Below are 25,896 nucleotides of genomic sequence, written 5' to 3' on the forward strand. Positions count from 1 at the left end.
TCAGACATCACATGAAACTGTTTACAATACATACTATCCCAAACACAGAACATTCTGCACTAACTACAGTGCAATACTAACTATATGCTCCTAAGTTTGTTACTGATTAACCTTACAAAATTCGAAAAACAAACTTGCGGATGATCACTCAAGGTTCAATCATGGTCATATATTACTTTTTATCAACTATAAAACACCCACTCAACGAAAGATAAAATGACATAGCCATAACGATCGAGCAAATACACATTATCATTGATCAGATAATATTAGGAAAGGTACAGCCTAACGCAAACAGCAACCGTTGCTGAAATGTTAATAGGTAGTACAATCATTATGATGAATTGACGCCATATTTCTACCAGTATATGCCTTTCCTACTTGAACCGTCACATCAGCGACTTGGTGTTTGTACACAAACCTAAGAGGGTGGTGATGGAGGGGAAGTTTCGTTTTAAGTGGGGGACATCATCGATGAAACAATATTGGGATACGACCTTATATTCCCAAAAGAAAATAATTGTATCACCAGAGACTGACAGAAAACTCCATTAAGACATTGTCTTGCTACAAACTTTTCCACCTAGAGCTTACAACAAACTTACAGCACATGCTTAGTATCGAAAAACTTGTATAAAGCAATACAATTACATCTGGATGGGGAGGGAGAGGCAAAGTGATCAGAAACTGTTATCTTTCTTACATATATTTTACATTACTGCATGTTACAAATTAGGGCACATTTTAACAAAGGTGACCTTAACATTTTATCGCGTTTACAGGTAAGAGGCTGTTATTAGAAAACACATGAGATTTGTCGAGCGCGGTATAGAAGATATATTTTCTACTGCTACCAGTCTAACAAGGATACAATGGAGTATTTCAATGTCGCCAACTGTTGAGCCGATTTAACTGCAAAAAGCTAGGCCTATATCTCACTGTTCTGAGCTTAAGATGAGACAATCTTTATAGCATGAACGATAACCTCTCTCCAAACTGGCTAAGTGTGCAAATTGCATCACCTTATATAGAGAATGAACTTCCAAATACACATTTTCATGAGCAGAATAATACAAAGAATAAGCAATCAATTAAAAGTATAGAAAATACTCATATATAATTCAACAATCACACTGAGAGGTCATCCAGCGTAAACATGTTGAAAATAGTAAAACTATTCCTGGCTAGGATAAAAATATATATTTTGTGAAAATATACCTTTACTTGTCGACCTTAAGTTGCCACTAAAATGTGAAGACAATACATTACATAGTCATGCATGGGCAATCTGTACTTGCACTAAATCTAACTGACAATTCAATAAGAAAAATAAGTTGACTTGTACTTTGATAAATTACATAACAAGTTCAACGAAATGTTCAGCATTACGAAAATGTAAGAAACGTTTAACAGACTTGATTTACTGATTTGAGAAAACGGAGGAAACATTTAACAAATTGCAAAGACAGGCGTTTCTAACTACTGTACACACATTGAACAAGCTAAACCTGTCAAAATTGTGCAAACGTAAAGTTTGGTCAAATCTCCCCAAACCAGTAGCATCCATCGCATATCTGACCCTTGACCCTTGCAGTACCATTAAAGGAAAAATGAAATCCAGCTCTGTTAAGCTGTTTAGTCATGACAATTTTGGAGATTAGTCAATCGAAACCAATTAAACAATAGAAGAGTTCTAACCAAGAAAACAATACAATCCGTTGTTGAGAACGCAACCATTTTTCTAAATTACATATTCGTTCATGCTCTCCTTCAGAAGATCTTTGCATCATTACCACATGTCTGGTGCCTACAGTAATAACAATGACAATCCTCAAAGTAAATACAATATATTTTGACTGCAATGTATTTTTAAAACCTGTTGTTGTCTTGTAAACTTTTGAGACACAGGTAAATAAGGACTGAATCAACAGGAGAAATTTGGTTCATGATATCAAGCAGTTTTCTTTCTTTTGTAGATTCCCCTGTCTAGTTATTACTTAAAAAGTAAGAAAAAAAGAAATTAATACTTCAGGTATGCAAAAAAGGTAAGCTATGTTATTGTAGTTTCTTGTTAGTATAATTTAATAATGATTTATCTTTTAAGTAAAGGTGGTGTAGCAGATGTGAAAGAAAAAGTTGTCGGCACCTCTTCCATCTTCACACTGACCCACCAACGCCTATGCAAGTGGACTAAAGGATGTTAATCGAGTCCTAGAAGTTACGATGGATACAGTTCACATGTATGATAAAGTAAATCCAACTGACGATTTAAATAAGAAACAAAAGCATACTTTGATAAGACACATAACAAATTCATATGGAAAATATCAGAAACGGTTAACAGACTTGATTTACTGATTTGAAAAAATGAAGGAAACACTTAATCCATTGCAAAAGACAGGTGGTTCCGTGTCTGTAAAAATATTTAACTAGTTAAACCTGTCAAAGTGTGAAAATGTAAAATCTGGTTAAAATTCTCTCCCAACCAGTAGCCATCGATCAATCACATATTTGACATTTAAACAAGCAAGTATTATGTGACAGGAATGACCGTCATACGCAATATGTAAGACGGACAAAGATGTTTGAATAGTAACCGGGTGTATTGCAGATCATGCATTTGATGAGGTGGAAAATAAATCGCAATAACTTTATTATAATAATAATATAATAATAATCAGCAGTATTTTTAAGACGCTTAAGAGTACACAATTGCATCAATACCAACAGCAATTTTTGCCGATAGCCCGCCCAATAAGTAGACAAATTGAGAAATTGAAAGACAGGAATGCGAGCTTTTCACCGAATGAGCAGCGTCAGAATGTATATTACCTTCCAACTCAGGTAGCCCTAGGCCTAGACCAATTTTGAATTGGGTCTATTGCTCGGCTAAGGCTACGTTATGTCCTGCTGTTTGTCGATATAGTTTCGTCTTTTCCTATATTCCCTTCGCTGTTAGGTTCTTCTGCCTTTTGTTGATGATTACTAAGTCCCTTCGTTCTTTTGTAAGGTTTCTTGCGGGAACTACTTGCTTCTATGATTGCTAAGGTGGACATTAGCGAAATGCAGTAACGATCCAATAACTTAGGATACTATGCATGAACTGTGTTGATACGATGTGTAGACTAGTACTTGTACTATTTAGTCTACGTTTTACGTTGTTTGGTATCAACTATGAGTTGTTTCGACTTACTTTATATGCATTACCTAATATAATTTCATTGGCTTCTTCAAACAAAGCCATGCATTATCGATTTCATTTTTGGTCGTTATTTTTTATGAAAATCGAAAAGCATTAGACAAGTTGCCGAAGTATGCCAATAAATATTTGTGTGTGTTCCATGTTACCGTCTATATGCACCTGTACAGGTATTGCACCTCGTTGCCTGTAGCGAACACAGAAACCCCATGGATGACAACCAATGGTCTTGCACAAAAAATATCTAAGCGACAATTGTAGTGACAAATACGACATTGCAACCTAATTTTGAGCTATCCGAAGTATTTTCGCTGTTGTTTTTAAAAGTCGATTCCATTTTCAGTGTGACCTCGAGGGTTGGAAGAACAGAAACGTAAATATACATTGGAAAGTTTACTGACAATCGTCAACAACATATTAAAATATCGTGTTAATGTTAAAATAAATGTTACTATGCCCGGTAAATCTGATTCACGAATTCCATAATTTCCGCAAGGTCAAGGAGCTGCTCCGAAAACTCTTTTGACTTTGTTTTGTTACTTTCGGCACCTTTCGGTTCGCTGGAATTTTCGTTTCGTCTGTCTTCGTCCTTGTTTATCTGAACAAGATCATAAATTGCATGACCAAGAAAAGCCAAGTCTATGCCGATACCAACGGCACTTAAAACAATCGATGCTGCAGAAACTCCACTAGCAACCCTTGCAACTGCTCCTCCTACTTTACTAAGATCATTAGCAGCCTGTGTAGATCAAGGGGGAAAAATTGAATCATATGTTATGCACATTGTTGACTGCCAGTATAGTCCCACATTATAAGCCCTTTCTTTCTTATTACTTTCAAAATTTATGGGAAGCATAATTTACATGTTCTTTTGTTAATAACTATCTGAAAAATTCAAGAGTGGACGCACTGTCTAGAATATTTTGAAATGATACACATATCCCTGTTAACCAATTAAACAATATGATAAAACCATATCCAATTAGAATAACACTTACATCAATAGTTCTTAGTGCTGATCGAGCTGCAGCTGATCCTCCTCCAACGACTGTCTTTGCAGCAGCCTGACCAGCCTCCCCCAGAGGGGCAGCCATGTCAACACTAGGAAGTTCGGTGTCAGCGGCGAGGTAACGCCTAACAAAGACACGAAATGTTATAACCGTATCACTAAGTCCTTTTTCTGGAATTGCCTCTTCAAGACTATCAAACGAAGCTTTTTCTGCCTTTTCTGCAAGTGCCGCTAAATCTGCAATATCATTTACTTTGAGCATGTGCTTCAGCATATCACCCATCTCTGTACGAATATTTTGGACGCAAACATCCAGAAGACAAAACTGTTGGCGAATATCCATATGGTTTTCTCCACTTTGATAAAGTTGTTTTAACTCGTTTTTTAAATTTGTTATTTGTGTAAGTTCGTCACTTCCTAATTGCCTCGAATTAATACCTTGCTTTATTTTGCTTTCAACAAACGTTTTCAGCAAATGGATAGTAACTGTAGCCTTTGCGAAATGCTTATTAAAGTCGACGAACATTTCGAGAACAGGTTTAAACTCTTCAACCCTGTTTTTATCCCCAATGACCTTCTCGACCGAAAACCCGATGTTCACACCAGCTCCGGCCAGTCCTACTGCTGCTCCAGAAGCTATTAGTACAATGCTTGTTCCAAATGTGAAAGGAATCAAGATTGCCCCAGCGATTGACATTGCACCACCTACTAATCCTGCTACGCTTCCACCAATGACGCCATAGTTTCTCTTCTTCCTGAAATAAATGGCTGCTTCAGCTAATTTTCGTACATCGGCAATGGTCTCTTCAGTGAAGACATTTTTGTTTGTTGATAATGGAAGATCCTTCAAAGCATTGAAAATAATTGAGTTATATATTCATACTTCATAGTGATCAAGGCATAAAAAGGATGATCATAACTATACTTTTCTCAGTTACTCACAATACCAGTGTAATGTTATTAATAACAACAAGTGACGAAGACAATATAATTTCAAATATCTCAAAAGGACGTTAACTTAGTTCTCTGTGTATGAACTTGACGTTAGGAAAACGATATGAACTTTATTAATTCAAAACAGGATTATATGCCACCGATGATCAGCAGTTATTTAAGGACACGCCGTGGTGCAATTGGAATGTACGAGATTTCTACGGGGAATGAAATCACACAACCGCATTGTACAACATAAGCCGCTGTACTGTACGCTAAGACAATGAAAAAACATCAGGTCCCCCCCCCCCACGCGGCCCAACAGAAGGACACAATGTAACATTATGATATTAATTGTGAATAATCCTTGTTAGCAATAAATGCACTGATAAAATGAGTATCGAATAAATTGTTTGAAACGCCGCAAAAAAATAGCACTTATTTGCAACAAGGCACCCTCTATTTATCAGAACGTTTTAATGAACCATCCCTAGGATGATATAACTCCCTATGTTAAGTTCATTAAGTGTAGGAAAGCTCAGATAATATAGTTTATCTAAAATATATTTACAAATCGCTTTAGTGTTTTCATACGCCTTACTGTTTCCATATATTATGTTTTACGAGTCACAATAGAACATTTGCTTGGTAACCATTAGACTTTAGACTTGATAATGACGAATGCAACATAAAGTGCAACAAAGCGATAAACATAAGATACATCGATTAATAATATGAACATAAATATGGATATGAATTAGTTGCAGCACGGTAGATTGAATACTCCGCGAACAATATGCTTTTAATTTAATTGATACAGTTCATTAATAACGTAAAAATAGGAGTGCTATACCAGAATATCATTAAGACAGCGTACACAAAACTTCAAAGCTTCAAGTGCATTCGTAGCCTCCATTCTCAAGATAGTTGATTCGTTGCCTTCTGCGAGGTTATTCACATTTGTCTACAACACAAAAGTATTCGATATTGTATATGGTTATACTCTGGTATAAAACAATTTCAACGTCAATCAGTCCTGTTTTTCTGTTACAAATATTTGCTGAGATAATGGTCTGAGGCACTCTTACTCGTTCACAATGACCCACCAGCAGCCCGGTATACTGACGCATTCTCATATTGCTGTTGCTTGGTGTTGTGTTTTTTTTGTAGTCATGATATTGTGATAATCCGTTCTGCGCGTTGATATGATGTGACGTGTACGTTACTAGCAGAGATGAGTAAACCTGCAGTGGCCAGGTTATGCGTGCCAGACACATATCATTACCATCTCAGAAATTTTACTAAATGAAAGTAGGTCCACGATAATGTGAACGCCTGGACAGTTTATGTGGTATTTCAGTTAGTTTGAGTGAAATGGTCATATCATGTATACTGAATTCATTAATCAGAAGTGTGAAACCTCAAGATTCTAGGCAAGTATTGTAGGAATAGCGTTCAAAAAAGAATACAATATTGATTTTACCACTCACCACGTATATGCACGATGGCGGATGCGATGACCGTTTTGCTTTTCACGAGTTGGTTAAGATAGCAATAAATATAGAGAGCTCCTAAGAATTTCCTGCGTGAACAGTGTCTACTGTGAAACTATGGTTCATAAATATATGTATACGCTACGCGCCAACCGATGGTGGCACTCCCCTTAAATAGCGTAAAATGGTCCCTTTTGGGAAATGGCCCACTCTCTAAAATTTCTTAAAAAGACCCTGGTATATACGCACATCCAAGCAGCACTAGGTAACATTTGGACCTTACAAAACGTACTGAGTTTCTAAGTTGTTTCTAAGTTGCAGATGTTAGGATCTAACTTTATCTTTTGTTTTGTCAATTATACGGCATCGCTAAGTGTTAGGCAGCGAAACGCAAGTGCAATGTAACTATGCCAGCATGTAGATGATGGCATCTAGCTTTATCCTGTGTGTTGTCAAAGCTACGAATTTTCGCTTTTGACATATATGTGATTATGAAATACCAATATGTGCGACAGGGTAAAACAGGGCTGGGTTATAAGTTGCACAAAATCTAGCAACGTCTTAGCACTATTCTTAGCCTATTCTTTTTCCATCGTACCGCTGAGGGTCGGATGTTGTAGCTTATGGCCGCTGAGGACCTGGAATAGTTTTTAAGAGAGATCCATTGAGTTGAACTTGTAGAATGTTCTCAGAGTTTAAAGAAAATATCCACTTTCTTGTGATACTTTTGTGACCCTACGAGAGCACTGAAAACTGTTTCACAGTACATGTTGTGGCGAATCAGAGCACATGTTAAGGTATTTTAAGACATTTCTTCCTATTGTTTGTTGATCTACTTTATCAGTTTACACAGTATGTACTCTGTCGAATAGGAGAATCGGGTGACGGACTGTGCGGCGCCTGCGCTTCCATTTTGACATTTATGTTATATATGTCACTGTTTGACATTGGTTCTTCTGTTTAAAGATTGGTGCCCCAAAGTGTAGGCTTCTGGCTCGTGAAAACCGCTCAAGGTGTCGAAGGGAGCGCGGCTTGGGGGGGGGGGGTTGCCTCTACTGATAAGAGTTCGTCTCTGATGAGAAAATGATCCGAAAACAGGCAACGTGGATTAGTAGGTGCGCCTAGATTGTTAACGGCTCCGACTCCACTATTGACCACAGTTTTGGGTGAGTCTATTTTCCTGGAATAGTGTTTAATTAGTGTACCACACATCGTTAGTAACAGCAGAATAATGATCAGTTTTTTTTTGTCTTCAAAACTGCCAAATGTAGGGTCCTGCATGTGCCGTGCTTAATCCGACCCTGATTTGAGTGTGCAACCATGGAATATTGGCAATATCCACTCTGGAGCAATGGTGACACTGCATTTATTGATTACTAATAAAAAGCGAAAACGAGATAATATAGGTAATGATAAAACAGATCTACATAGATTATGAAAATTATCTTTCAAAATTACAAATATAACAAAATCCTTGATTCGTGACCCATTTTGGCCAACATTCCGTTATTTAAATTCATATAAGTTTTGTTACCAAGAGTTTTCTCAAATATCTTATAGGCTGGTTATATCAGTATATGGGCAATATTCATCATTATAATTGGCGAACTCACAGGGACCGGGACACGGAGGGGGGGGCAGTGACAGGTTTACACCCATCTGCCGAAGCCTAGAGTTGATTATAAAGATGCAATCCGTAAAACAAACGGGCATCCATCTGGATATCCAAATGTGCACCTACTTTATTCTGCTCTCGGATCCAACGTAAAAGGGCGACCAGTTCAGTAACGTCACATTGGACACTGTGTAAGGCCCCTTGGATATTGTGAATCATTAAATAGGCCCTCAATCCAATATCTAACATTCTAGGTCGGAAATTCAGCCCGCCCCAACGCCCTCCACCGAACACTGCCGTACATGAGATAAATTGTTCGTTTAAGTAATACTTATGTTGGTACCATACGGAGACTTTTCTGCTTCTTGTCAGTCAATTTCACACAACAACACAACTTTGGAGGTGTATAAAAAGATGAATTTCGGAATTGAATATATTCCCAACGAACTCAATACAGATGAAGAACGCTTAATACATGTACAAGAGGAATGGTTGTCTAACAGTATTCTATTAGTTACGTAAGAACTGACATGGATCATGAGTAAGGACACTGCACACGAAACATGAAGACACATTATTATGGATATTGTTAGCAACGAAAAATTACACACACATACAAACACATATACTCACCTCCACAATAATATTGGGACCAGTAACTTGGTACGTTTTGCATCAACAATTGTTGGACCTGATTTGTGGGACCAGAATGTACACCTTATGTGTGGGACCTTAAAAACACACCTTTGTGGGACCAGTTCAAATATGTGGGACCACAAAAACACACCTAAGAAACATTATTTGTGGGACCATACTAGTTTGTGGGACCACAAAACACACCTAATGTGTGGGACCAGTCCAAATATATGGGAACACAAAAGCACACCTAAGAAACATTATTTGTGGGACCATACTAATATGTGGGACCACAAAACACACCTGAGAAACATCATTTGTGGGACCAAAAAAAACACACCTGAGAAACATCATTTGTGGGACCAGACCAAATTGTGGGACCAAAAAAACACACCTGAGAAACATCATTTGTGGGACCAGACCAAATTGTGGGACCAAAAAACACACCTGAGAGACAACATTTGTGGGACCAGATAAAACGAACTAAATTTGTGGAATCACACCCAATATGTGGGACCACAAATCATGCTGTTCCAACATGTATGGGACCAAAAGCAGACCTTTCAAAAGGTTTGGGTACCAATCCCAAAATGCAGCATTAACTCCTTTGTGGGACGGACCATCTAATGAACACAAATACCGAGTCTCTGTCTCTAAGACAGAAATTAAAGGAGCTTTGGTAGTTGAAAGATAAATTATACATAAGTTTCTGTACTGTTTCTCCCCAAATCAGCAAAAGATATTCATCCTGCGAAGATTTTCCCCAAAAAACTGCCTCAGCAATAGAAATTTCCAACAGAAATTTCTTTAATCGGCAGAAAAAACGGTACATTTATGAATTTTTCTTAAGTTGACGTCCCAGCTCAATGAGTTGGAGGAATACTGCACAGAAAGTAAGGAACACATTTATCTCTCATAACTACCTATCCTCCTTTAGCCATTCAGATGTGTCAAATTAAGGAACTGTAAATATGTTAGGAAAAGAACATTTTTCAATTTTCCTACACACACCTATACACTGACAGTCTGATATCAGGAAACTTACCGATAGCGTGGAATTTATCCGTCTGTAGTAAATGTTAGTTACGCCTCAGAGAAGCCAGACTGCACTGCAGCTGCATCCAAATCATTAAGTCAACTACTCTGCAACTGCTGATGGGCGCGGACTGGTACAATACATATAGTTAAACTAGTGTATAGCCATGCACGATATTCATATTTACTTAATCTCTTAATGATATTTGATTGGATGGAACAGCTGTCATGAATAACTAACATGTTTTTCTTATCTTTGTCGGTATGCATTATTTATAATCTGCTTATTGGCATTGCATATACGTTGGAATTTGAGTTGAATTTTGAGTTGTAAAGTAGGATATATTGCATGCTAGCTGAACAGCCTGGTAACGTGTTCAAGGTAAACTATGTGATATAATTGCATACTGATAGAAAAGTTCCCAAATTCTGAAAATCATATTCAAAGTTATGGCCATATGCCTGAAAGGACAAGCTTTAAATAATATATATATATATATATATATATATATATATATATATATATATATATATATATATATATATATATATATATATATGAAAATCGTAATGAGTTGGAAAATCAAGAACAGTGAAAAAACTTTCAGCCTCCACCGGGATTCGAACCACGGGCCTCCCGCTCTGTACGCGGACACCCTAACCACTAGGCTATGGACGCTGATTGTATGTCCAGAGGTTCGAAACCGGTAAGGAAGATCGTAATTCCACTGTAGGCGTTTGTCACCTGTATCGAACAATACTAGTTCTGTTTTTGGTGACATATTTTGCCTTACTCTAGAGATCAAACATGATGCTAACCAACTCGAAAATCATTTGTGATTCCTAAAGCCGGATCTCGAAAGAGATACTTTGAACAGACTTTATGTTAATGCAATGGAGGTAAACGACAAAGGCAAATGAATATATATAAATGAAAATCGTAATGAGTTGGAAAATCAAGAACAGTGAAAAAACTTTCAGCCTCCACCGGGATTCGAACCACGGGCCTCCCGCTCTGTACGCGGACACCCTAACCACTAGGCTATGGACGCTGATATATATATAAATATATATATATATATATATATACCCCTCATGAAGAAGCAGTCACTTGACTCGGCACAACTCAAGAACTATCTTCCGGTGTCGAATCTCTCCTTTCTTAGGAAGATCATAGAGAAAGTTGTCCTTAAGCAGCTCTGCAGCTGAACGATTACATTGACTCAAATGGATTGGGTGAGGTGTTCCAGTCGGCGTATAAATCCCAGTACTAGGCGGAAACTGCTCTAATTCGTGTCCAGAGCGATCTCGCCTGCCATCTTGACAACAACAGGGCAGAGCTTCTTGCGCTTCTCGATCTTAGCGCAGCTTTTGACACGGTCCAACACAGCATTCTGCTGGCCACTCTTGAGAATTCATTGAATATCACTGGTACGGCTCTCAGTTGGTTCAGATCCTATTTGTCTGGACGGACACAAGCAGTCGGCATTGGTGGCGTGTGCAGCCCATCTGATACTATTCGCAATGGAGTTCCCCAAGGCTCGGTGTTGGGTCCAGTGCTATTTTCCGTCAACACTCAGCCAATTGAGCACATTGTCAATCGTCACAACATCTCATATTATCCTTATGCCGACGACATCCAGTTGTATTTGGATTTTGATCCCTCGTGTGCCGCAGCAGCAATCGACAGTATGCAGCGATGCAACAGTTACATCAGTGCATGGATGGCAAAGAGCAGCCTGAAGTTGAACCATGAAAAAACAGATTTTCTCGTCACCACATTAGCGTCGCCAGTTCGGGGACATCCAAGTTCGCGTAAAAGACAACATAATCATCCCATCACGGTGTGTCCGAAATCTGGGAGTACATATCGATGACCATCTCACTATGGAATCACAGGTTATCAGCATCATCAAGTCATATGTGACGGCATCTGTGCTAAAGGTTTAAAATTAACTTAGTATATTTATGCATATCTTGTGAACTGCTTGTCCAAATCATTGAAAAAGTTGGCAAATGGAAAAATTTAGCCATTATCGATTATTCTGTTATCTCGATTAACGTGGGTTTGCCAATGCGTTATATTTACGTATATTCGGGCCTGAGAAGGTTCAGAAGACTTCCCAACGGGCTCCAACTTTTCTAATTTTTTCTTCTCCTGATTCTGTTTTCTACTGTTGCAAATATGCTTAGTCAGCACTATTTTTAAATTTCGATGGGAACTCGAAATCGATAAAACGAGTAAATTGTTTCCTCTTCTAAAGTTACATCCGATATGGACAATCGATCGATAAAATCCGCATAATATTTTAAAACATGCTTGGTAATCGTTGGAGCTTGGGTTCGTATTCACGACTACTCATTAACATGACGGTAGAACCTCACGAAGGACATATTAATATGAGTTTAGGCAGTGTTGACTGTTGATACGGTTAAAGGCAAACGTAACAACTTTTAGTGCTATAGTATTATCTCTTTTTAATTATAGCTGGTATTGTCCTCAAGATATTCACAATTGGAAATATACCGATACTTAATATGGAATGCTGCTGTAAAAAAGCCTAACTCTTCATGTTAAACAATTGCTTTAAAACATTTTGATAACTCAACCCAAAATGCATTCCCTTAACTTAATGCAGACAATATTACAGCAACATGTTACATTCAACATCAAATGTCCTTGACATAAATGTTCTCTATCGTGAAGGTGTTATTTTGACGCCATAAAAATATTGTGTTCTTTCTATTGAGTAAATGTGTTGCTTCTTTTATATGTTTGCTAGCTAAGTTGTCAAGTCATTTTGATTGGCGAAAAGGCTGACTATTAAAATTGCAAGAAATACAACCTGGAGTGTAAGCGGTCATAAAATATATTTCAAACGTGTGAGATAAAGTGGATTCTATCATCCTCCAAAGGATTCGATATATGCACTATCCATTGAAGGATTTGTTTAATAGTTCAGTGTCTTTCCGTTATTTCCAGATATCCAGATTTGGTACTAAATAACTAAGTAACCATGTAACCGTAATTCGAGTTTATTCCGTAGCTACACAAACCCCCGAGGCATACTATAACTGTATTTGCCTGCAAATACGCAGTATTGTAGTGCGCGTGATGCGGTATTCGGAATAACTTTTCGATTGTTCATGGTGTTTATCTCTTGGGAGGACAACGAACCAGTAAGTGTTGTCATGCAGATACCTACAAAGTGAGGGCACTTGTGAGCGCCGTGACAGGCTCAGAATAAGGTGGCTACGCCTAGGCTAGCCTCTGAACTGTAATGTACAGAGACTATATGGACGTTTAACTTTCAACGACCAGACATGTAGGTATCGTTCACTTGCCAGTAATGCCAATATTGTAATGCGCACACGCACTACCATAATGAGGAGTGGAAATAAGTCACAAGCTTAACCCACGAATTGGTTATGAGAGCGTGAATAAACCTTGAACGGGGTTAATTTCTCCCGTAAAAAGCAGGAGCGATTGAGAATGAAGGGATTACAATATGCGGATATAAAGGTGAATCGAAATTGAAGAGAACAGCTACTCACATAGGCATGAGCTGTGCTCGGACTAATTTCAATCTTTTTTATCAATCTTTTTTAAATAACTTAAATAGTTTCCAATTCTCCCGTGTTTTGATTATGGTAGTTATGAAGTAGTCAGGTTACGAAAGACTTGATCAAATATGTTTCATTTCAAAACAAGCAAATACAGAACGACACAGACGTCAGACTCGTACAAGGCCAATAACATTAAATGTAAACACAGAAGATAAAACAAACGAGACACACAAAGCTCTCTTTAATCTGTACATGATATATTCTTACTGCTAAACAGCTTTTTCATAGATACCGGTTGAAAATCATTATTATATACAAATTTTTTAACAATAAAGTTAATTCACTCTGGCTGCGGCAAGATTCCATTCAAATTTGAAGTAAAACAAGGAGAATATCATACATTATTGTGTTTTTGTGTGTGCGTTTGTTTTTCTATCTGACCGAGGACTTGAACAAAAGAATTCCAGGTCCTCGGTTGTGATTTCTAAAGAATCACCACGTCCTCGGAAGAATTTCTATTTTATGGGGTATTGTTAAGGTTAGGGTACGTGAATTTGAACAATGGAAAATACAATGGGGTCCTCGGTTGGAATGTAAAACCAGCATGCGTGCGTTTGTGTGTGTGTGTCTGTGTTGTGATACGGTATATAGGCCTATATAGTAAGAAAAGTGTCTAGGCGAAAAAGCAATACAATAGGGAATAACGTCACGTAAAATAATAACGTTAATTTTATGACAAATATGATTGTATTCTTAGTTCACCTAATTTAATTTTCATCTTAGTTTGAGTGGCTTGGTTAGTTTGGTAAAATGTTTGTCCAAACTCGAACAGATTAGTTAGCTGAACTTGTGTTTTTAAGTATATACAACATGCAGCGCTCTGTGCGTGCATCTATTTATTCTCATTGGAGAATAAACTATACATGGAAACATGTTACATCGTAATTGGAAAGATTAGGATTGATATTCACCTAATAAACTTTAAAATCATAAAAAGCTAAAATGGTCATGATACGAAGACATTGAAGGGTGCCATGAAAAGTTCTAATTAACGATTGTTGAGTAATCGCCTAGGCGATCGTCTTAGCTTAAATAATTAAAATGATTGTATTCAATTGTTTTTAAACACCGGATATGTTTTCTGTACATTTTCTTCGAACTAGAGATTAACCGGAAGAAATACCGGTACTTATGTGATATATAACAAGGTATTACACACGAACAGACGATTTCACGGACATTCTGTAAGTACAATTCTTTTCTCGCCTTCTCACATTCAGCTGTAAAAGCTAAATGGTACAATGTTATGAAAGATGTATGTTCCTAGAAACAAGGATGCTAACAAATGACGAATTACTTCGTCTAGTTTCAATGATGTATTAATGTAACCTCCGTATATAGCTTTCAGTATACTGTTACAACAATACTATAGAAATCTAAACTACAGTGTCAAATATTTGTTCCCGAAATAAATGAGGGCGGTATGGAAGAACTTAGCATGCATACTGTAAACTCGGAATAGTAGCATATACTTTAAAAATTGAGTGCGTCTTCCATGTTCAGTTATAATTTGCCCCTGTGCTACGGCTTCCGGCATTCGTCATTTCAATCGTCGAATTCGAAATCGCATTTTTGAGGCCCAATGTCGTAAGTTTTACCTTTTATCATTATATATTGCATGTATTAAATGTAAGATCAGTTGCATTAATGTTTAAGGGAAACCTTTATTTGAATTAAGAGTTCGATAAGCCATATTCGCCGAGATTATGTTAGATTTTACACAGTCATATATCTACGTCATCATCGGTTTAGTATGTGTCTATAAGTTACTGAATAACATAATTCCGTTTATTAAGCGTCAGATTTCTCGTGAAATATTCTGGAGTTTTAACTGTCTACTCATTTCGAACCTGTAGTATCTAGGTTAAGACATATTCTTTCCCATGTGTATTGTTTCCTTTGTTGTTTAAGTAATTATGAACCGTGTTTGATGTAGAAATTTAAGATACAATTTTGTCTATTTCCTGTATAGATTGAACCACAATCAACACCTCACCATACCTATATACCATACTACACTACGTATATACACTGGCGGATCCAGGGCCTTTGTTTGGGAGGGGCCAAAGTGGCATTAGAGTGATATGGGGGAGGGGTCTAAGGAAAATTTGGAAAATTTTCTATTGCTGAATGCCCTCAGATGCAATTTGGTGCGACAAAAGTGTACAATGGTGATGTTAATTTACTTCTAAAAAAATGTTTCCCAGGTGTAATTTTCTAAAATATTTATAAAACAAAGTTGGGATCATCTTTCTCAAGAAATTTTATTTCTCATAGGTTATAAATTTTTTACAACCAGCCTGTAACTGCAAAATGGTGTTAAACTGTAAATCCGCATGCTCATACTTTACATAGCTCCCAACTCTTGAGAAGGCAAATGCTGGTCCATGCCACGAATCGCCGTCCTGGGGGAGGGGTATAAGGGGAGGGGTTCCCCCTCCCCTTTTGATTTTTTTTGGAATCCTGGTGATGCCTACATGTAAAATGGTGGCACTTAGAAAGGCTTTTGTCACCCAAAATTTTCTGAGAAATATGCATTTTTTGTGTGTAACATCAATAAATTGAATAGTAGGTGATAACTCATTCTTTCCCGTGGCATGAAAATGGTCGCTGCTCGCTCCAATGAAAAGAAATATAGGCTAATTTGAGGTTCAAATGATGCTGTAAAGGATGTTTTATACTCTATTATGCTAAATGCTAAAGAAATGATGGTTGCTAAGTCAAAATTTGATGCATTTTTTTTTATGTATACTTGACAATTACAATGCGGATTTTTCGGACGCTTGTGCGGGTCAGCGGGTTTGGGTGTTAGAATGCGGGTCTAATTCCCGCGAATTGCGTTTCAGTTGGGAGCTCTGCATTTAATTTTAAACCAGAAAACGAAAAGGTTTAGACTAGTCTACCACTGCTATTCCTCTCGATTTTTTTAATTTCCAGTCATATGATTTAGCGGATATTCGGAAACACTTTTTGGCTCACCTTTGGGGGGGGGGCCATTTATATAGAGGAAAGAACTTTATAACAAAATGGCTCCCTGATTTTATACGAGCAAAAGAGGACAAAGAAACACATGATTGCTTAATCATAATGACCCGCTACGCAAGCCACTGAACACTCCATTAATTTGCGTGATAAAAGTGAAAGAATATTTTACACTACTACAATATCAAATATTTTGTACTGGATTTAGTTTACAAGTACGTTTGAAACTCTACTGAATTAACATCGCAGTGTGTTTTATGTAATTGTCAAAAAAAAAAAGAAGTCCGAAAAATAATCCTTTAGTTTTGAAAACTTATATTGTTACCCTTGTAAATGCTTAAAAAGAGAGATGGATTTTCCTCCCCCACCCCACTCCTCCGCACGAAGCCCCTCACCAGCCATTTTCACCCCGTTCATTTAACGAGCAGTTTGTTTTGTATACCAGCTCTGACTGGTATTTCGTCTCACCCAACAGATTTAATGCACTGAATTAACCATTTTGCTTTTTAGTAGTGCCCTTCTTATATCATATCTTTGTCTTATATATAGATGGGGTTTCATCCACTGTAGTGACGTCATCAAGCCAATCGACCCGCACAGGTAATTATGAATCGATAATGCAAATGTACGGAAACGGTACTCTTCTGGAGGAGTTTGTATCTCTATTAAATTAAAGGATTCTCCTTAAAAGCAAAAAAAAGCAAACATTTCTTATGCAGTCCTGTAGTCAGAAAGGCAGAACCTTTCTAAAGGCCAAGTCCTGACAATTTACATATCGTGTATATATCTCACGATGTTTCCTTCCTTTGTTCTCAATTATAGGCCGATTGAAGACAAATAAATTTATTTTGTATTTTCTTGTTTTTAGATGATACTTACTACAGCCACATTTTATCGGAAATGTTTACGAATGGTAATAATTTACTCATCTCAATTAAGCGATATAATGTATAGCCATTCATAACATTAATATTATCAATATTATACAAAACAATAATTGTAACAATTATTGACAGACACATCACGAAGATTGAATTTTCTTAAATCGTTCGATCGAAATATTAAAATTTCATACGTTATCGAGCGTCGAGATATAACAATTATATGAAAATTATATACAATCATACTTGGGAATATTTTCTTACATGTATCGATGAGAAGTATACGCATGCGTCTTAATTTTCGCCGTTTGATTTCATATTTATGGCGCAACTCGGGGTAACAGTCTGTCTTTTTCAATAATTATCAAATTGTTTATTTATTTTACAGATGGAAGTTAAGAATACCAGGGTGAGGAGATAGACCTACGACAATCAGGTTTCTATATTTACTTCAAAAGATTTCATTTATATAAAATAAGTACGTTATTCTGTAACAAAGGTTTAACAAATGACTGAACATAACATATAGGATTTATTTCTCGAGTTACATTATCAGACCTGCACACGATTTCAAAGATGGGAGGAGGGGAGGGGAGGGGGATTAATTGCTAAATTTGCCCAGACTGATTTACTTAGGGGCATGACCGTGGAATGGCCAGAGTTGGATCGAGGGTTCTTATAGGAAGGGGTGTAGCAATGTGGTCTTTTCAGCCGACTCCCGAATAAGTATTAAATTTGCAGACAACAAAACAAATAATGCGTTCTGGGGTACATTTTAGACTATAAATTATGTCTATAATTCGATCTAACACAAGTTTTGTGCTAATAAATACATTAAATTTCTGAGTGAGTCTGAAAAGCGGCCCGTTCACCCCATACCCCTAAGTTCAATAATCAGGACGTCAGTGGGCCCAGAGGAGTAGTGCTATTTTTTCCGACCAATTATCCCCTGACTATGGAGAAAGGGTACCACCCCCCCCCCTCCCGGGCAAGCCACTGAGTTATATACTATTTTCTTTATCCATCAAATATTTTATAGTAAAATAAAGCAATGACGTCAAAACAAGGTTGCTTCAACGTGTAAAGATTCGAACTAGTCATATTGACCTTTGAACTTTCTGATATTTACATTTTCACAGCCACTTTAATATTGACATTGACGATCCTCTTATTTACCAACAGACGGTTTTTTCTTCATCAAACAAACCTACCCAGCAGGGAAAGGAGACGACGTGTTCACTAATGGTTTGATAAATGTTGACATTATCAATATACATTATTAAATAATTAAAATGAGTAAATATCAATTAAGTGACATTTCATCACTGAATGAATACGTCACACGTTTACAATACTGTGCGGTTTACGTAAGAGTGCATTATATAGTACATGTAAATATACTGCATGGTACATAAGTTTTCTTTCGTCCCTTTAGTCAATTGCAAAGGCAGCTTTTTTATTAGGGACGAATCCCTAATGAGGACCTAAACTATAATTACTTCTTTATTTCACATTCCAAACTAGTATAAGTAATTATCTGAACTATTCATGGACCGTATAGGTACACGAACTTCTTCTGCACAATTTATGTTTGAGGTGTCATTCTTCTTTTTTTTTACTTCATAACAGTTGATCGCCACCTTTACCTGCAGTGCTGATGACTTATACCCCTGGGGTAGGGGTGGGGTGAGACTCTGGTACGTGAAGGGTCGTGTGGTGTTGAGTAACGGTATAAAGTCCCGTATCCACTGGTTGGATGTCGAATAAGCTTGATCTGTGTCCATCCATACTACATCAGATCACTGGCCGGATGTGATATCTTGGTAACCATGACGTCATCAACTTCCTATCACTCATATTGATATATTCAGCTATGCTTTGTTTCTCGATGTGTTTGTTTCGTTGTAATCGTCAAATATATCGTTTGTATCCGTAACTCGTTCCTTTCGTTTCTTTCTAGTACGGTGTGTGTTTTATGACAAGGGTGGAATCTAGGCATATAAAACACACATATACAATCACAAGTAATCTTCCCTGTGTGAATACGACAACATTCTCTCATAACATTCCTTGAATGACTAAACTTTATTTTTTGTTCAAGTTTAAAAAGGAATCACACAAGCTGTTCTGTGACTTCAATTTCATGTTTTTATTTAACATCGCAAAAAGTGAAGGAAATTTTGGGGATTTCCCTGGACTTTTGCGTTACCAAGTAGATGATGACTACATGGCACCTCTCTACCCATACACCTCCCCCTCCATCTCCTTCTGGCCCGATCCCTCCTCCCCGTTCGATCTAAATAATATTAAACAGAAATCAATTTAACAAAATGTTATAGGCAAAATTCAACAACACAATTAAAGAGCAAATAACGAAAAACAAAGGTAGTGCGTTTGACATAGTGAAGCACAGCTCATTACCGCACATTAAAGCATCGGTTATTTTCTGTTTATTTACACGTTAGGTAAGTATGGGATAGGGAAATAACGAGGCGGGGGGGGCAGTGGCTTCCCTAGACTCGTAGGTAAACTATTGCAATATATAAGAAAATCACATTTCGGGTCAAAGCCGTACTATTATTACTACTATTACAAGTTTACTCTAGCGAAGTGCAGACTGGTACATACAGTATATTGTCGTTCTCCGCGTCCATTAATTCGAGAGCCTAGTTAGCATTGACAATTCACTTATACATATTTAATAGTTTTTATTATTATTAAAAAAGAGCTGATAACCTTTCCACTTCAGTTTCACAAAGGATACCTTGCAGTTTATAAATCTAAATTAGTAGTAGTTTATACATAAGAAACACGTCATTGTGGTCACTCCGTAGCGTTATCATTCAGTTACTCGTATGGCGGGCCATCAGTCTCAAATCATGGGGAATCGACTTATATCGATTTAAATCGACAGATATCAATTTCCTTCGACATATCATCGATTTAAATCGACATATATCAATTTAAATCGACATATACCAATTTAAATCGACATATACCAGTTTAAATCGATGATATGTAAAATAAATCGGTATATGTCAATGTTAGTCGACATCTACCAGTTTAAATTGATGATATGTCGAATTAAATCGGTAGAAGTCAATTTCCTTGGACTTATACCAGTTTCTAGCAACTCAAAGGGACATATACCTATTTAAATCGACATATCATCGATTTAGCTCACCCTAGGTTACCGAAAAACATGGTAAGGTGAAAATCCCAAGGGATTCGCTTTTTTTCCTTTGGGGTGGGGGGGGGCTTTCGCTGCGTTGTCCTATTTCGTGCTTCTGCATCAGTCCTCGCTTTGCTACCGTCTTTTATTACTCTCTTGTTCTCACGTTATTTTCTTGACGACGAGATATATTTGCGCCAAACTGTATGAAGTGAGCGTGACGCATTTGCGAGTTACCCAATGGTAATACCAGTTCCTAATGCAGGACGATATCATGGTTACGTACGGTTACCCAATTTACCTAGCTACGTTTATACCTTTCATGCTTAAACCTGATATTTGTCATGTCACGCCTTTTTCAAAGACACAACATCTTTTGTTTTATCCCCTCAATATGGGTACTATACTTATAGCATATGTATTACAGTTCTCATGATTTAATTCAGCTGTGTCAGCTGATAGGCTACTGATTTGCTACATTCCACTACAAGAGAATATACAAAACACAAATAAATGGGAACAAACATATCAGAAAGTAAATTTGAATCAATGCTAAATAACATGAAAAGAATTGACTTGACTTTACAATTTCGCATATAGCCACTCATCGATCTTGTAGACAGAATTATATCATCTCACTCATACGCAAAATGGGAGCAGGGACATCCAGCAGGCAAGCAGGCAAGCAGGGAGAACCCCCTGCTAGGGAGAATCCCCTGCTAGTGAGGAGGGAAACTTCGCCTGACCTCTGCCAATCGTAGTTCATGTGATTCAAAGATTGAAAACAGGTGTGCCAAGGTTGTATCATTCTCTTTTCTAATGTCTAATGTCGTTAGTTTTAAATCCATAGAAAGGATATAGCAGCATATATAGCTCTGTTATGATTGTATAAAGTGTATTTTTTCAGAGGGAATTTCTTATAAGAATGCTTTCCCTTTTAGCTTTCCTTCAATTTCATGGCGGTTAGTTCTTGGGATCAACGTAATCTCTAATCATCCATGACTTGAAACGGAAAACAAAGAATGTTTTCTACAATTCACATGTTCTCATTGGTTCTTCCTTCCTTTTGACACTTACAACACTTACAATACTTTCTACCATGATGTTCTTTTTTTTAAAGAATAAATTTGTTGCATGAATAAATTTGGGTCAGGCGATGAATTTAAAGGTAGTTAGGGGGGGGGTCTTCGTTGGCCCATAGTCTAATTAAATATGATGGTCCCACCCAATTTCGCATGTTTTTGATGATAAGATATATTTGTCTCAAACCGTATAAGTTGAGCGTGACAAAACTGCTTGTTACCCAATGGCAATATCAATCCTAATACAAGACGATACCATGGTTGCGTACATAAGGTTACCCAATATACCGAGCTACGTTTATACCTTTCATGCTTAAATCTGATTTTTGTCATGTCACGCCTATTTCAATGATACAACATATTTTGTTAAACAGAGTTCTGGATGAAAGACAAATAATAAATTCTTATTAATTTCTTATTTAATTCTTATTAAATAATAAATTCTTATTAATAGAGTTCTGGATGAATTATGTCAATTATTTCAAACCAACACTCTATGAGAGGTGACGCAAATACCTCTTTTCAAATCAATAGAAGGAGGAAACTTAATTGTATTCCCCTTGTTTATTTCTTTGTTAAACAGATCTGATCTGAGATACAATTTTTCAGGGTTCAGTAACTTATCGGCAAATGAAATGAGAAGGAGGGGCGGCGGTGAGGGGAGAGTAGCTACGACCTTGAAAAGGTTGGTATTGCCTCCTATAACTTATGCTTTATGGAGATTTTAGCTGCTGATAGAGTCGATCATGTCAGAGTGTTGTATTGCACATATAAAAGCTATAAAAACATCCAAACCCCGTGCTCGTCACCGTCCCTTCCTCATTACCATTCAGTCTTTCAAAATGCAACGTTGGCTGATAATAGATCAAAATTTGATATTTATAAAGATGATTCTAACATTTTGTATTAAACTATAAATACACACTCGGGTGGGGGGTGGTGGGCTTTACACGCAACTACCGCAGTTTCAGAGGATCAATAAACACATCTAGTCACTTGCGGACTAAACAAAGACTTGTATTCTAGACGAATTCCCGATCCCCGTATTTCCCAAATCTACTTGCATAAACTCAAACCCTATGAGTTATGTCTCGGGTTTCGAATTACTGTGCTATTTCCAGCCATTCAGATACCTAAACAAGATTAGTCACATGTAGTTAACGTGTTTGACTTAATAAGTATTGTCCATTCCTTATTCAAAAAGGTCTTGAAATGTGAATAGGTATTGTTTGTTGAAATTTCAGGCTTAATCCAAGTTCATGATCGTCTGCATAAAATATAGTTGTAAAGGGAGACAACTTACAGTAAGAACTCTCTTGCGAGCATAATCTTACGAAACCTTTTGTGAATAAGAAGATTTCAGGAAATCCGTTTTTCTTTTACTGCTTACTTCGAAGTCATCGATATATCGGGGCATAAGCCTATTGTACATTTAAGTCTTGAAAGGAAGCGACATTCTTGCTGCTTGCAATGTAAACAAAAACATTGGAGCGTGAGTTTCTTGTTAATAAAGATTTTCAGATCCGTTGTTCAAATGAGAGTAAAACAGGATGAATAGAGATTTCGTTGAAGGCAGTGTCGTTCACTGTTACCAATAGATTGTATCCAACCAACAATATCAATTTAAGCTCGTTCAAAGATAACTCGTCAAATGGTTCAGTGGGTAGCGCAGTGGACTGGTAACCTGATCAACTGAGTTCGACTCCATCGATGGTTGGTTATACACGTTTAAAATTTCTTTTTCTATTTCAGTAGTCGACGCTGAAGTCTTGATATATTAATTTAACCATATAAATTACTAGCTGATGTGGTGGCCGATGCTGTTAAGAGGGTGACGAAAGACTCATTCCTTGTCGGTCGTGTAAATCGTGGCTAGGGTTCAAGACAGGCCTCTGGCGATAATACCTCAGGCTGTGGCATGGTGCTTTTTTGTGGCCTAGGATCCCGCACCATGTCACCCTTGTTGTCGCAAAAGAACCCGGGAGGATGCGCAGAAGGTCGGTCAAATCGACCAGAAGCGTACTAGGTGGCGTGCGTGAATCCTTGCCTTTGGCCAGAGGTGGTGACATCTCTGCGACCGGCATGCTTGCAGCCACCGTCCACTGAATATGTGGCCTGATGAGGCGCTATTCTCCTAAAAGAGAGTCTACGGATGCCTTTAAGAGCCATATAGTTATAATTATATTAAAAAAACACCCTGTTTCAAACTAGCGCCATCGAATTCCTTAAAAGCCGTTTTTTTTTCTTGTCACTCTGAAGGTGGAATGGATTTTATTGTAATAGGTTATTTGTGGTAGGCCAAGCAACACATTCAAACAGTCACGCGGTTCACAGGGGTTTGCAGGAACTTAATTAGGCTCATTGTTTGATATAAATTTGTTGGTAAAGATATACACAACCTACACCAAAACAAGCATTATATTCGTTGCAATACAAGAGACATACAAGCCGACAAGACCATGAGATAAAATTTTAATATATATAGAAGTCAATCTTTATCACTTTTGCAAGAAAACCAAAGTATACTAGTTTCAATATGGTCCCATTATAAGCAACAGTGTTAATGTAACAAATTATCATACCGGATAGTAGGTAGTTTCGGAAACTGAGTGATTCTTAAGAACTTTGTTTGAGATTCACAAAAAAAAAATACCCCGTATTGTGTTTTGATAACTTCAGCAACAAAATTAAGTTTGATATGCCGTGGACCGTTAAAAACCACTGCTCTCGGTCTAGCTAGGGTTGTATAGCACATTTACTTATTTTTTTTTTTTGTTCTTTTGAATGACCCTTTAAACAGTTGAGGTTCACTAGTTAAAGTGACTGGACCATTTAATTAGTTAATTACACAGCCAATCAGACTAGTTCCTCTGTCGGTTGCACTACACAACTCAATGGGAAAAATTAAGATGATATGGTCTCAAATGACATGTTTATAATTTATTACAAATTTGTTAAGGACAAAAGATGTCGAATGCCATCCAAGGGTGCTCTGTTGCGTATATGAAGTTTAACGAACATATTCTGGTTGACCTAAAAACAACGGATTAACATTAACTATAACAACTGCAGTGAGGAGCCGACGTCACCATCAAGTATTTAGCCTAAACGAATATTCAAGAAATTAAGTATATTTAACGATACATATCTTGAAAAATAATGGAATAGCTACAGAAACATTATTGGACTCAAAGTTGTCTGTTTTCTTTGTATTATAACATATCAAGACTCAAATTCTGCCTTATTTATTATTTAATTATTTAAGTGAGTTATCGAGTTACAGCAAAATGTAGTTGCCGATCATTCTCCCGTGATTGATTACCGGGGATGCTTTTTAAGAAAAGTCACCCAGGAAAGAACCTGGGCAAGAAAACCAAAATACCGAACGTCTGATCTGCCCTCAACCCCAGTCCCCTTGCATCGAGACTGTGTATAACCATTCCCCTCGTAAGGGAACAGATACTACACATGATCTTCGGGGATGTCTTCAACTCTTCGGTCTATCTGTTCGTTGTACACGTCTCTGGATAAAACTAGTTTTATCTCGGAAGAATGTTACCCGATTCCCTGTTCTTCATTATAATTGTTTTACAAGTCAATAGTGTAGTTGGTGTGCAATAAATTTACCTATTGATCATTTTCTGCTTGAAAAAAAAAAAAACTTTGACCAAACTAATTATAGACTTGAGTAATGCCTCAGAATGCATCATTTCACATCGAATATTTGTTTAGGGGAGGTAGAGGGAGAGAGGAAGTGGAGGGTAGGGGAGGGGAGGAGAGGGGAGGGTGAGCAGGGTCCCCCGTATCCTCTTTCAGGAAGTTGGCTTCTCAAGGCCCCCATCACGTCCTTTATCCGCCTCTGTTATCTCAGTGCTGTGTCATGCATATATTTCACAACTCGCAAATATTCAATTCCACGGAAGACTCCGCTCAACAACTCTACAAAGCAATTCTGAATAGGTCAAAAGAATATGGTTCCTGTGGTGAATTTGAACCGGGAACAGATAGTGGATATGGAAAACTCGCGAAGGACACTGCATGATCATTGCGAAAGCGTAGGACATATAGGTCGCCTTCAGCGTAGCCTACAACGGTATAGTGTCAAAGACGCGCTAGATCCATTACTCTCATACCTTTCACAAACAGTGAAGTCAGTACACGCACGAGGATACATACGTTTGTTACTGTATGATTTCTTGCAGTGCGTCCATGCACACTTAGCGATGGAGCCA

At 37.4% G+C, this 25,896-nt stretch overlaps 2 protein-coding genes and 1 long non-coding RNA gene across 3 annotated transcripts in view; 2 read left to right on the forward strand and 1 right to left on the reverse strand.

The window, feature by feature from the left end:
* LOC139970428 (uncharacterized) overlaps positions 1-25,896 on the forward strand; it is a 56,106-nt gene that overhangs the window by 18,759 nt on the left and 11,451 nt on the right. The window lies entirely within an intron of this gene.
* Positions 1,186-10,080, reverse strand: LOC139971250 (uncharacterized). Its single transcript, XM_071977551.1, has 4 exons — positions 9,931-10,080; positions 5,995-6,105; positions 4,198-5,052; positions 1,186-3,938 (listed from the first exon to the last, which is right to left on the reverse strand). The coding sequence occupies exons 2-4, from the start codon at positions 6,055-6,057 to the stop codon at positions 3,651-3,653; spliced, it is 1,206 nt and encodes a 401-aa protein (XP_071833652.1). The 5' UTR covers positions 6,058-6,105; positions 9,931-10,080; the 3' UTR covers positions 1,186-3,650.
* LOC139972111 (uncharacterized) lies at positions 15,032-19,393 on the forward strand. The gene is made up of 5 exons (XR_011794586.1): positions 15,032-15,134; positions 17,079-17,129; positions 17,799-17,846; positions 18,593-18,655; positions 19,040-19,393. It is a non-coding gene; the product is annotated as an uncharacterized lncRNA (long non-coding RNA).

This window comes from Apostichopus japonicus, chromosome 8 (genome assembly GCF_037975245.1).
Source record: "Apostichopus japonicus isolate 1M-3 chromosome 8, ASM3797524v1, whole genome shotgun sequence".
Taxonomy (NCBI): Eukaryota; Metazoa; Echinodermata; class Holothuroidea; order Aspidochirotida; family Stichopodidae; genus Apostichopus; species Apostichopus japonicus.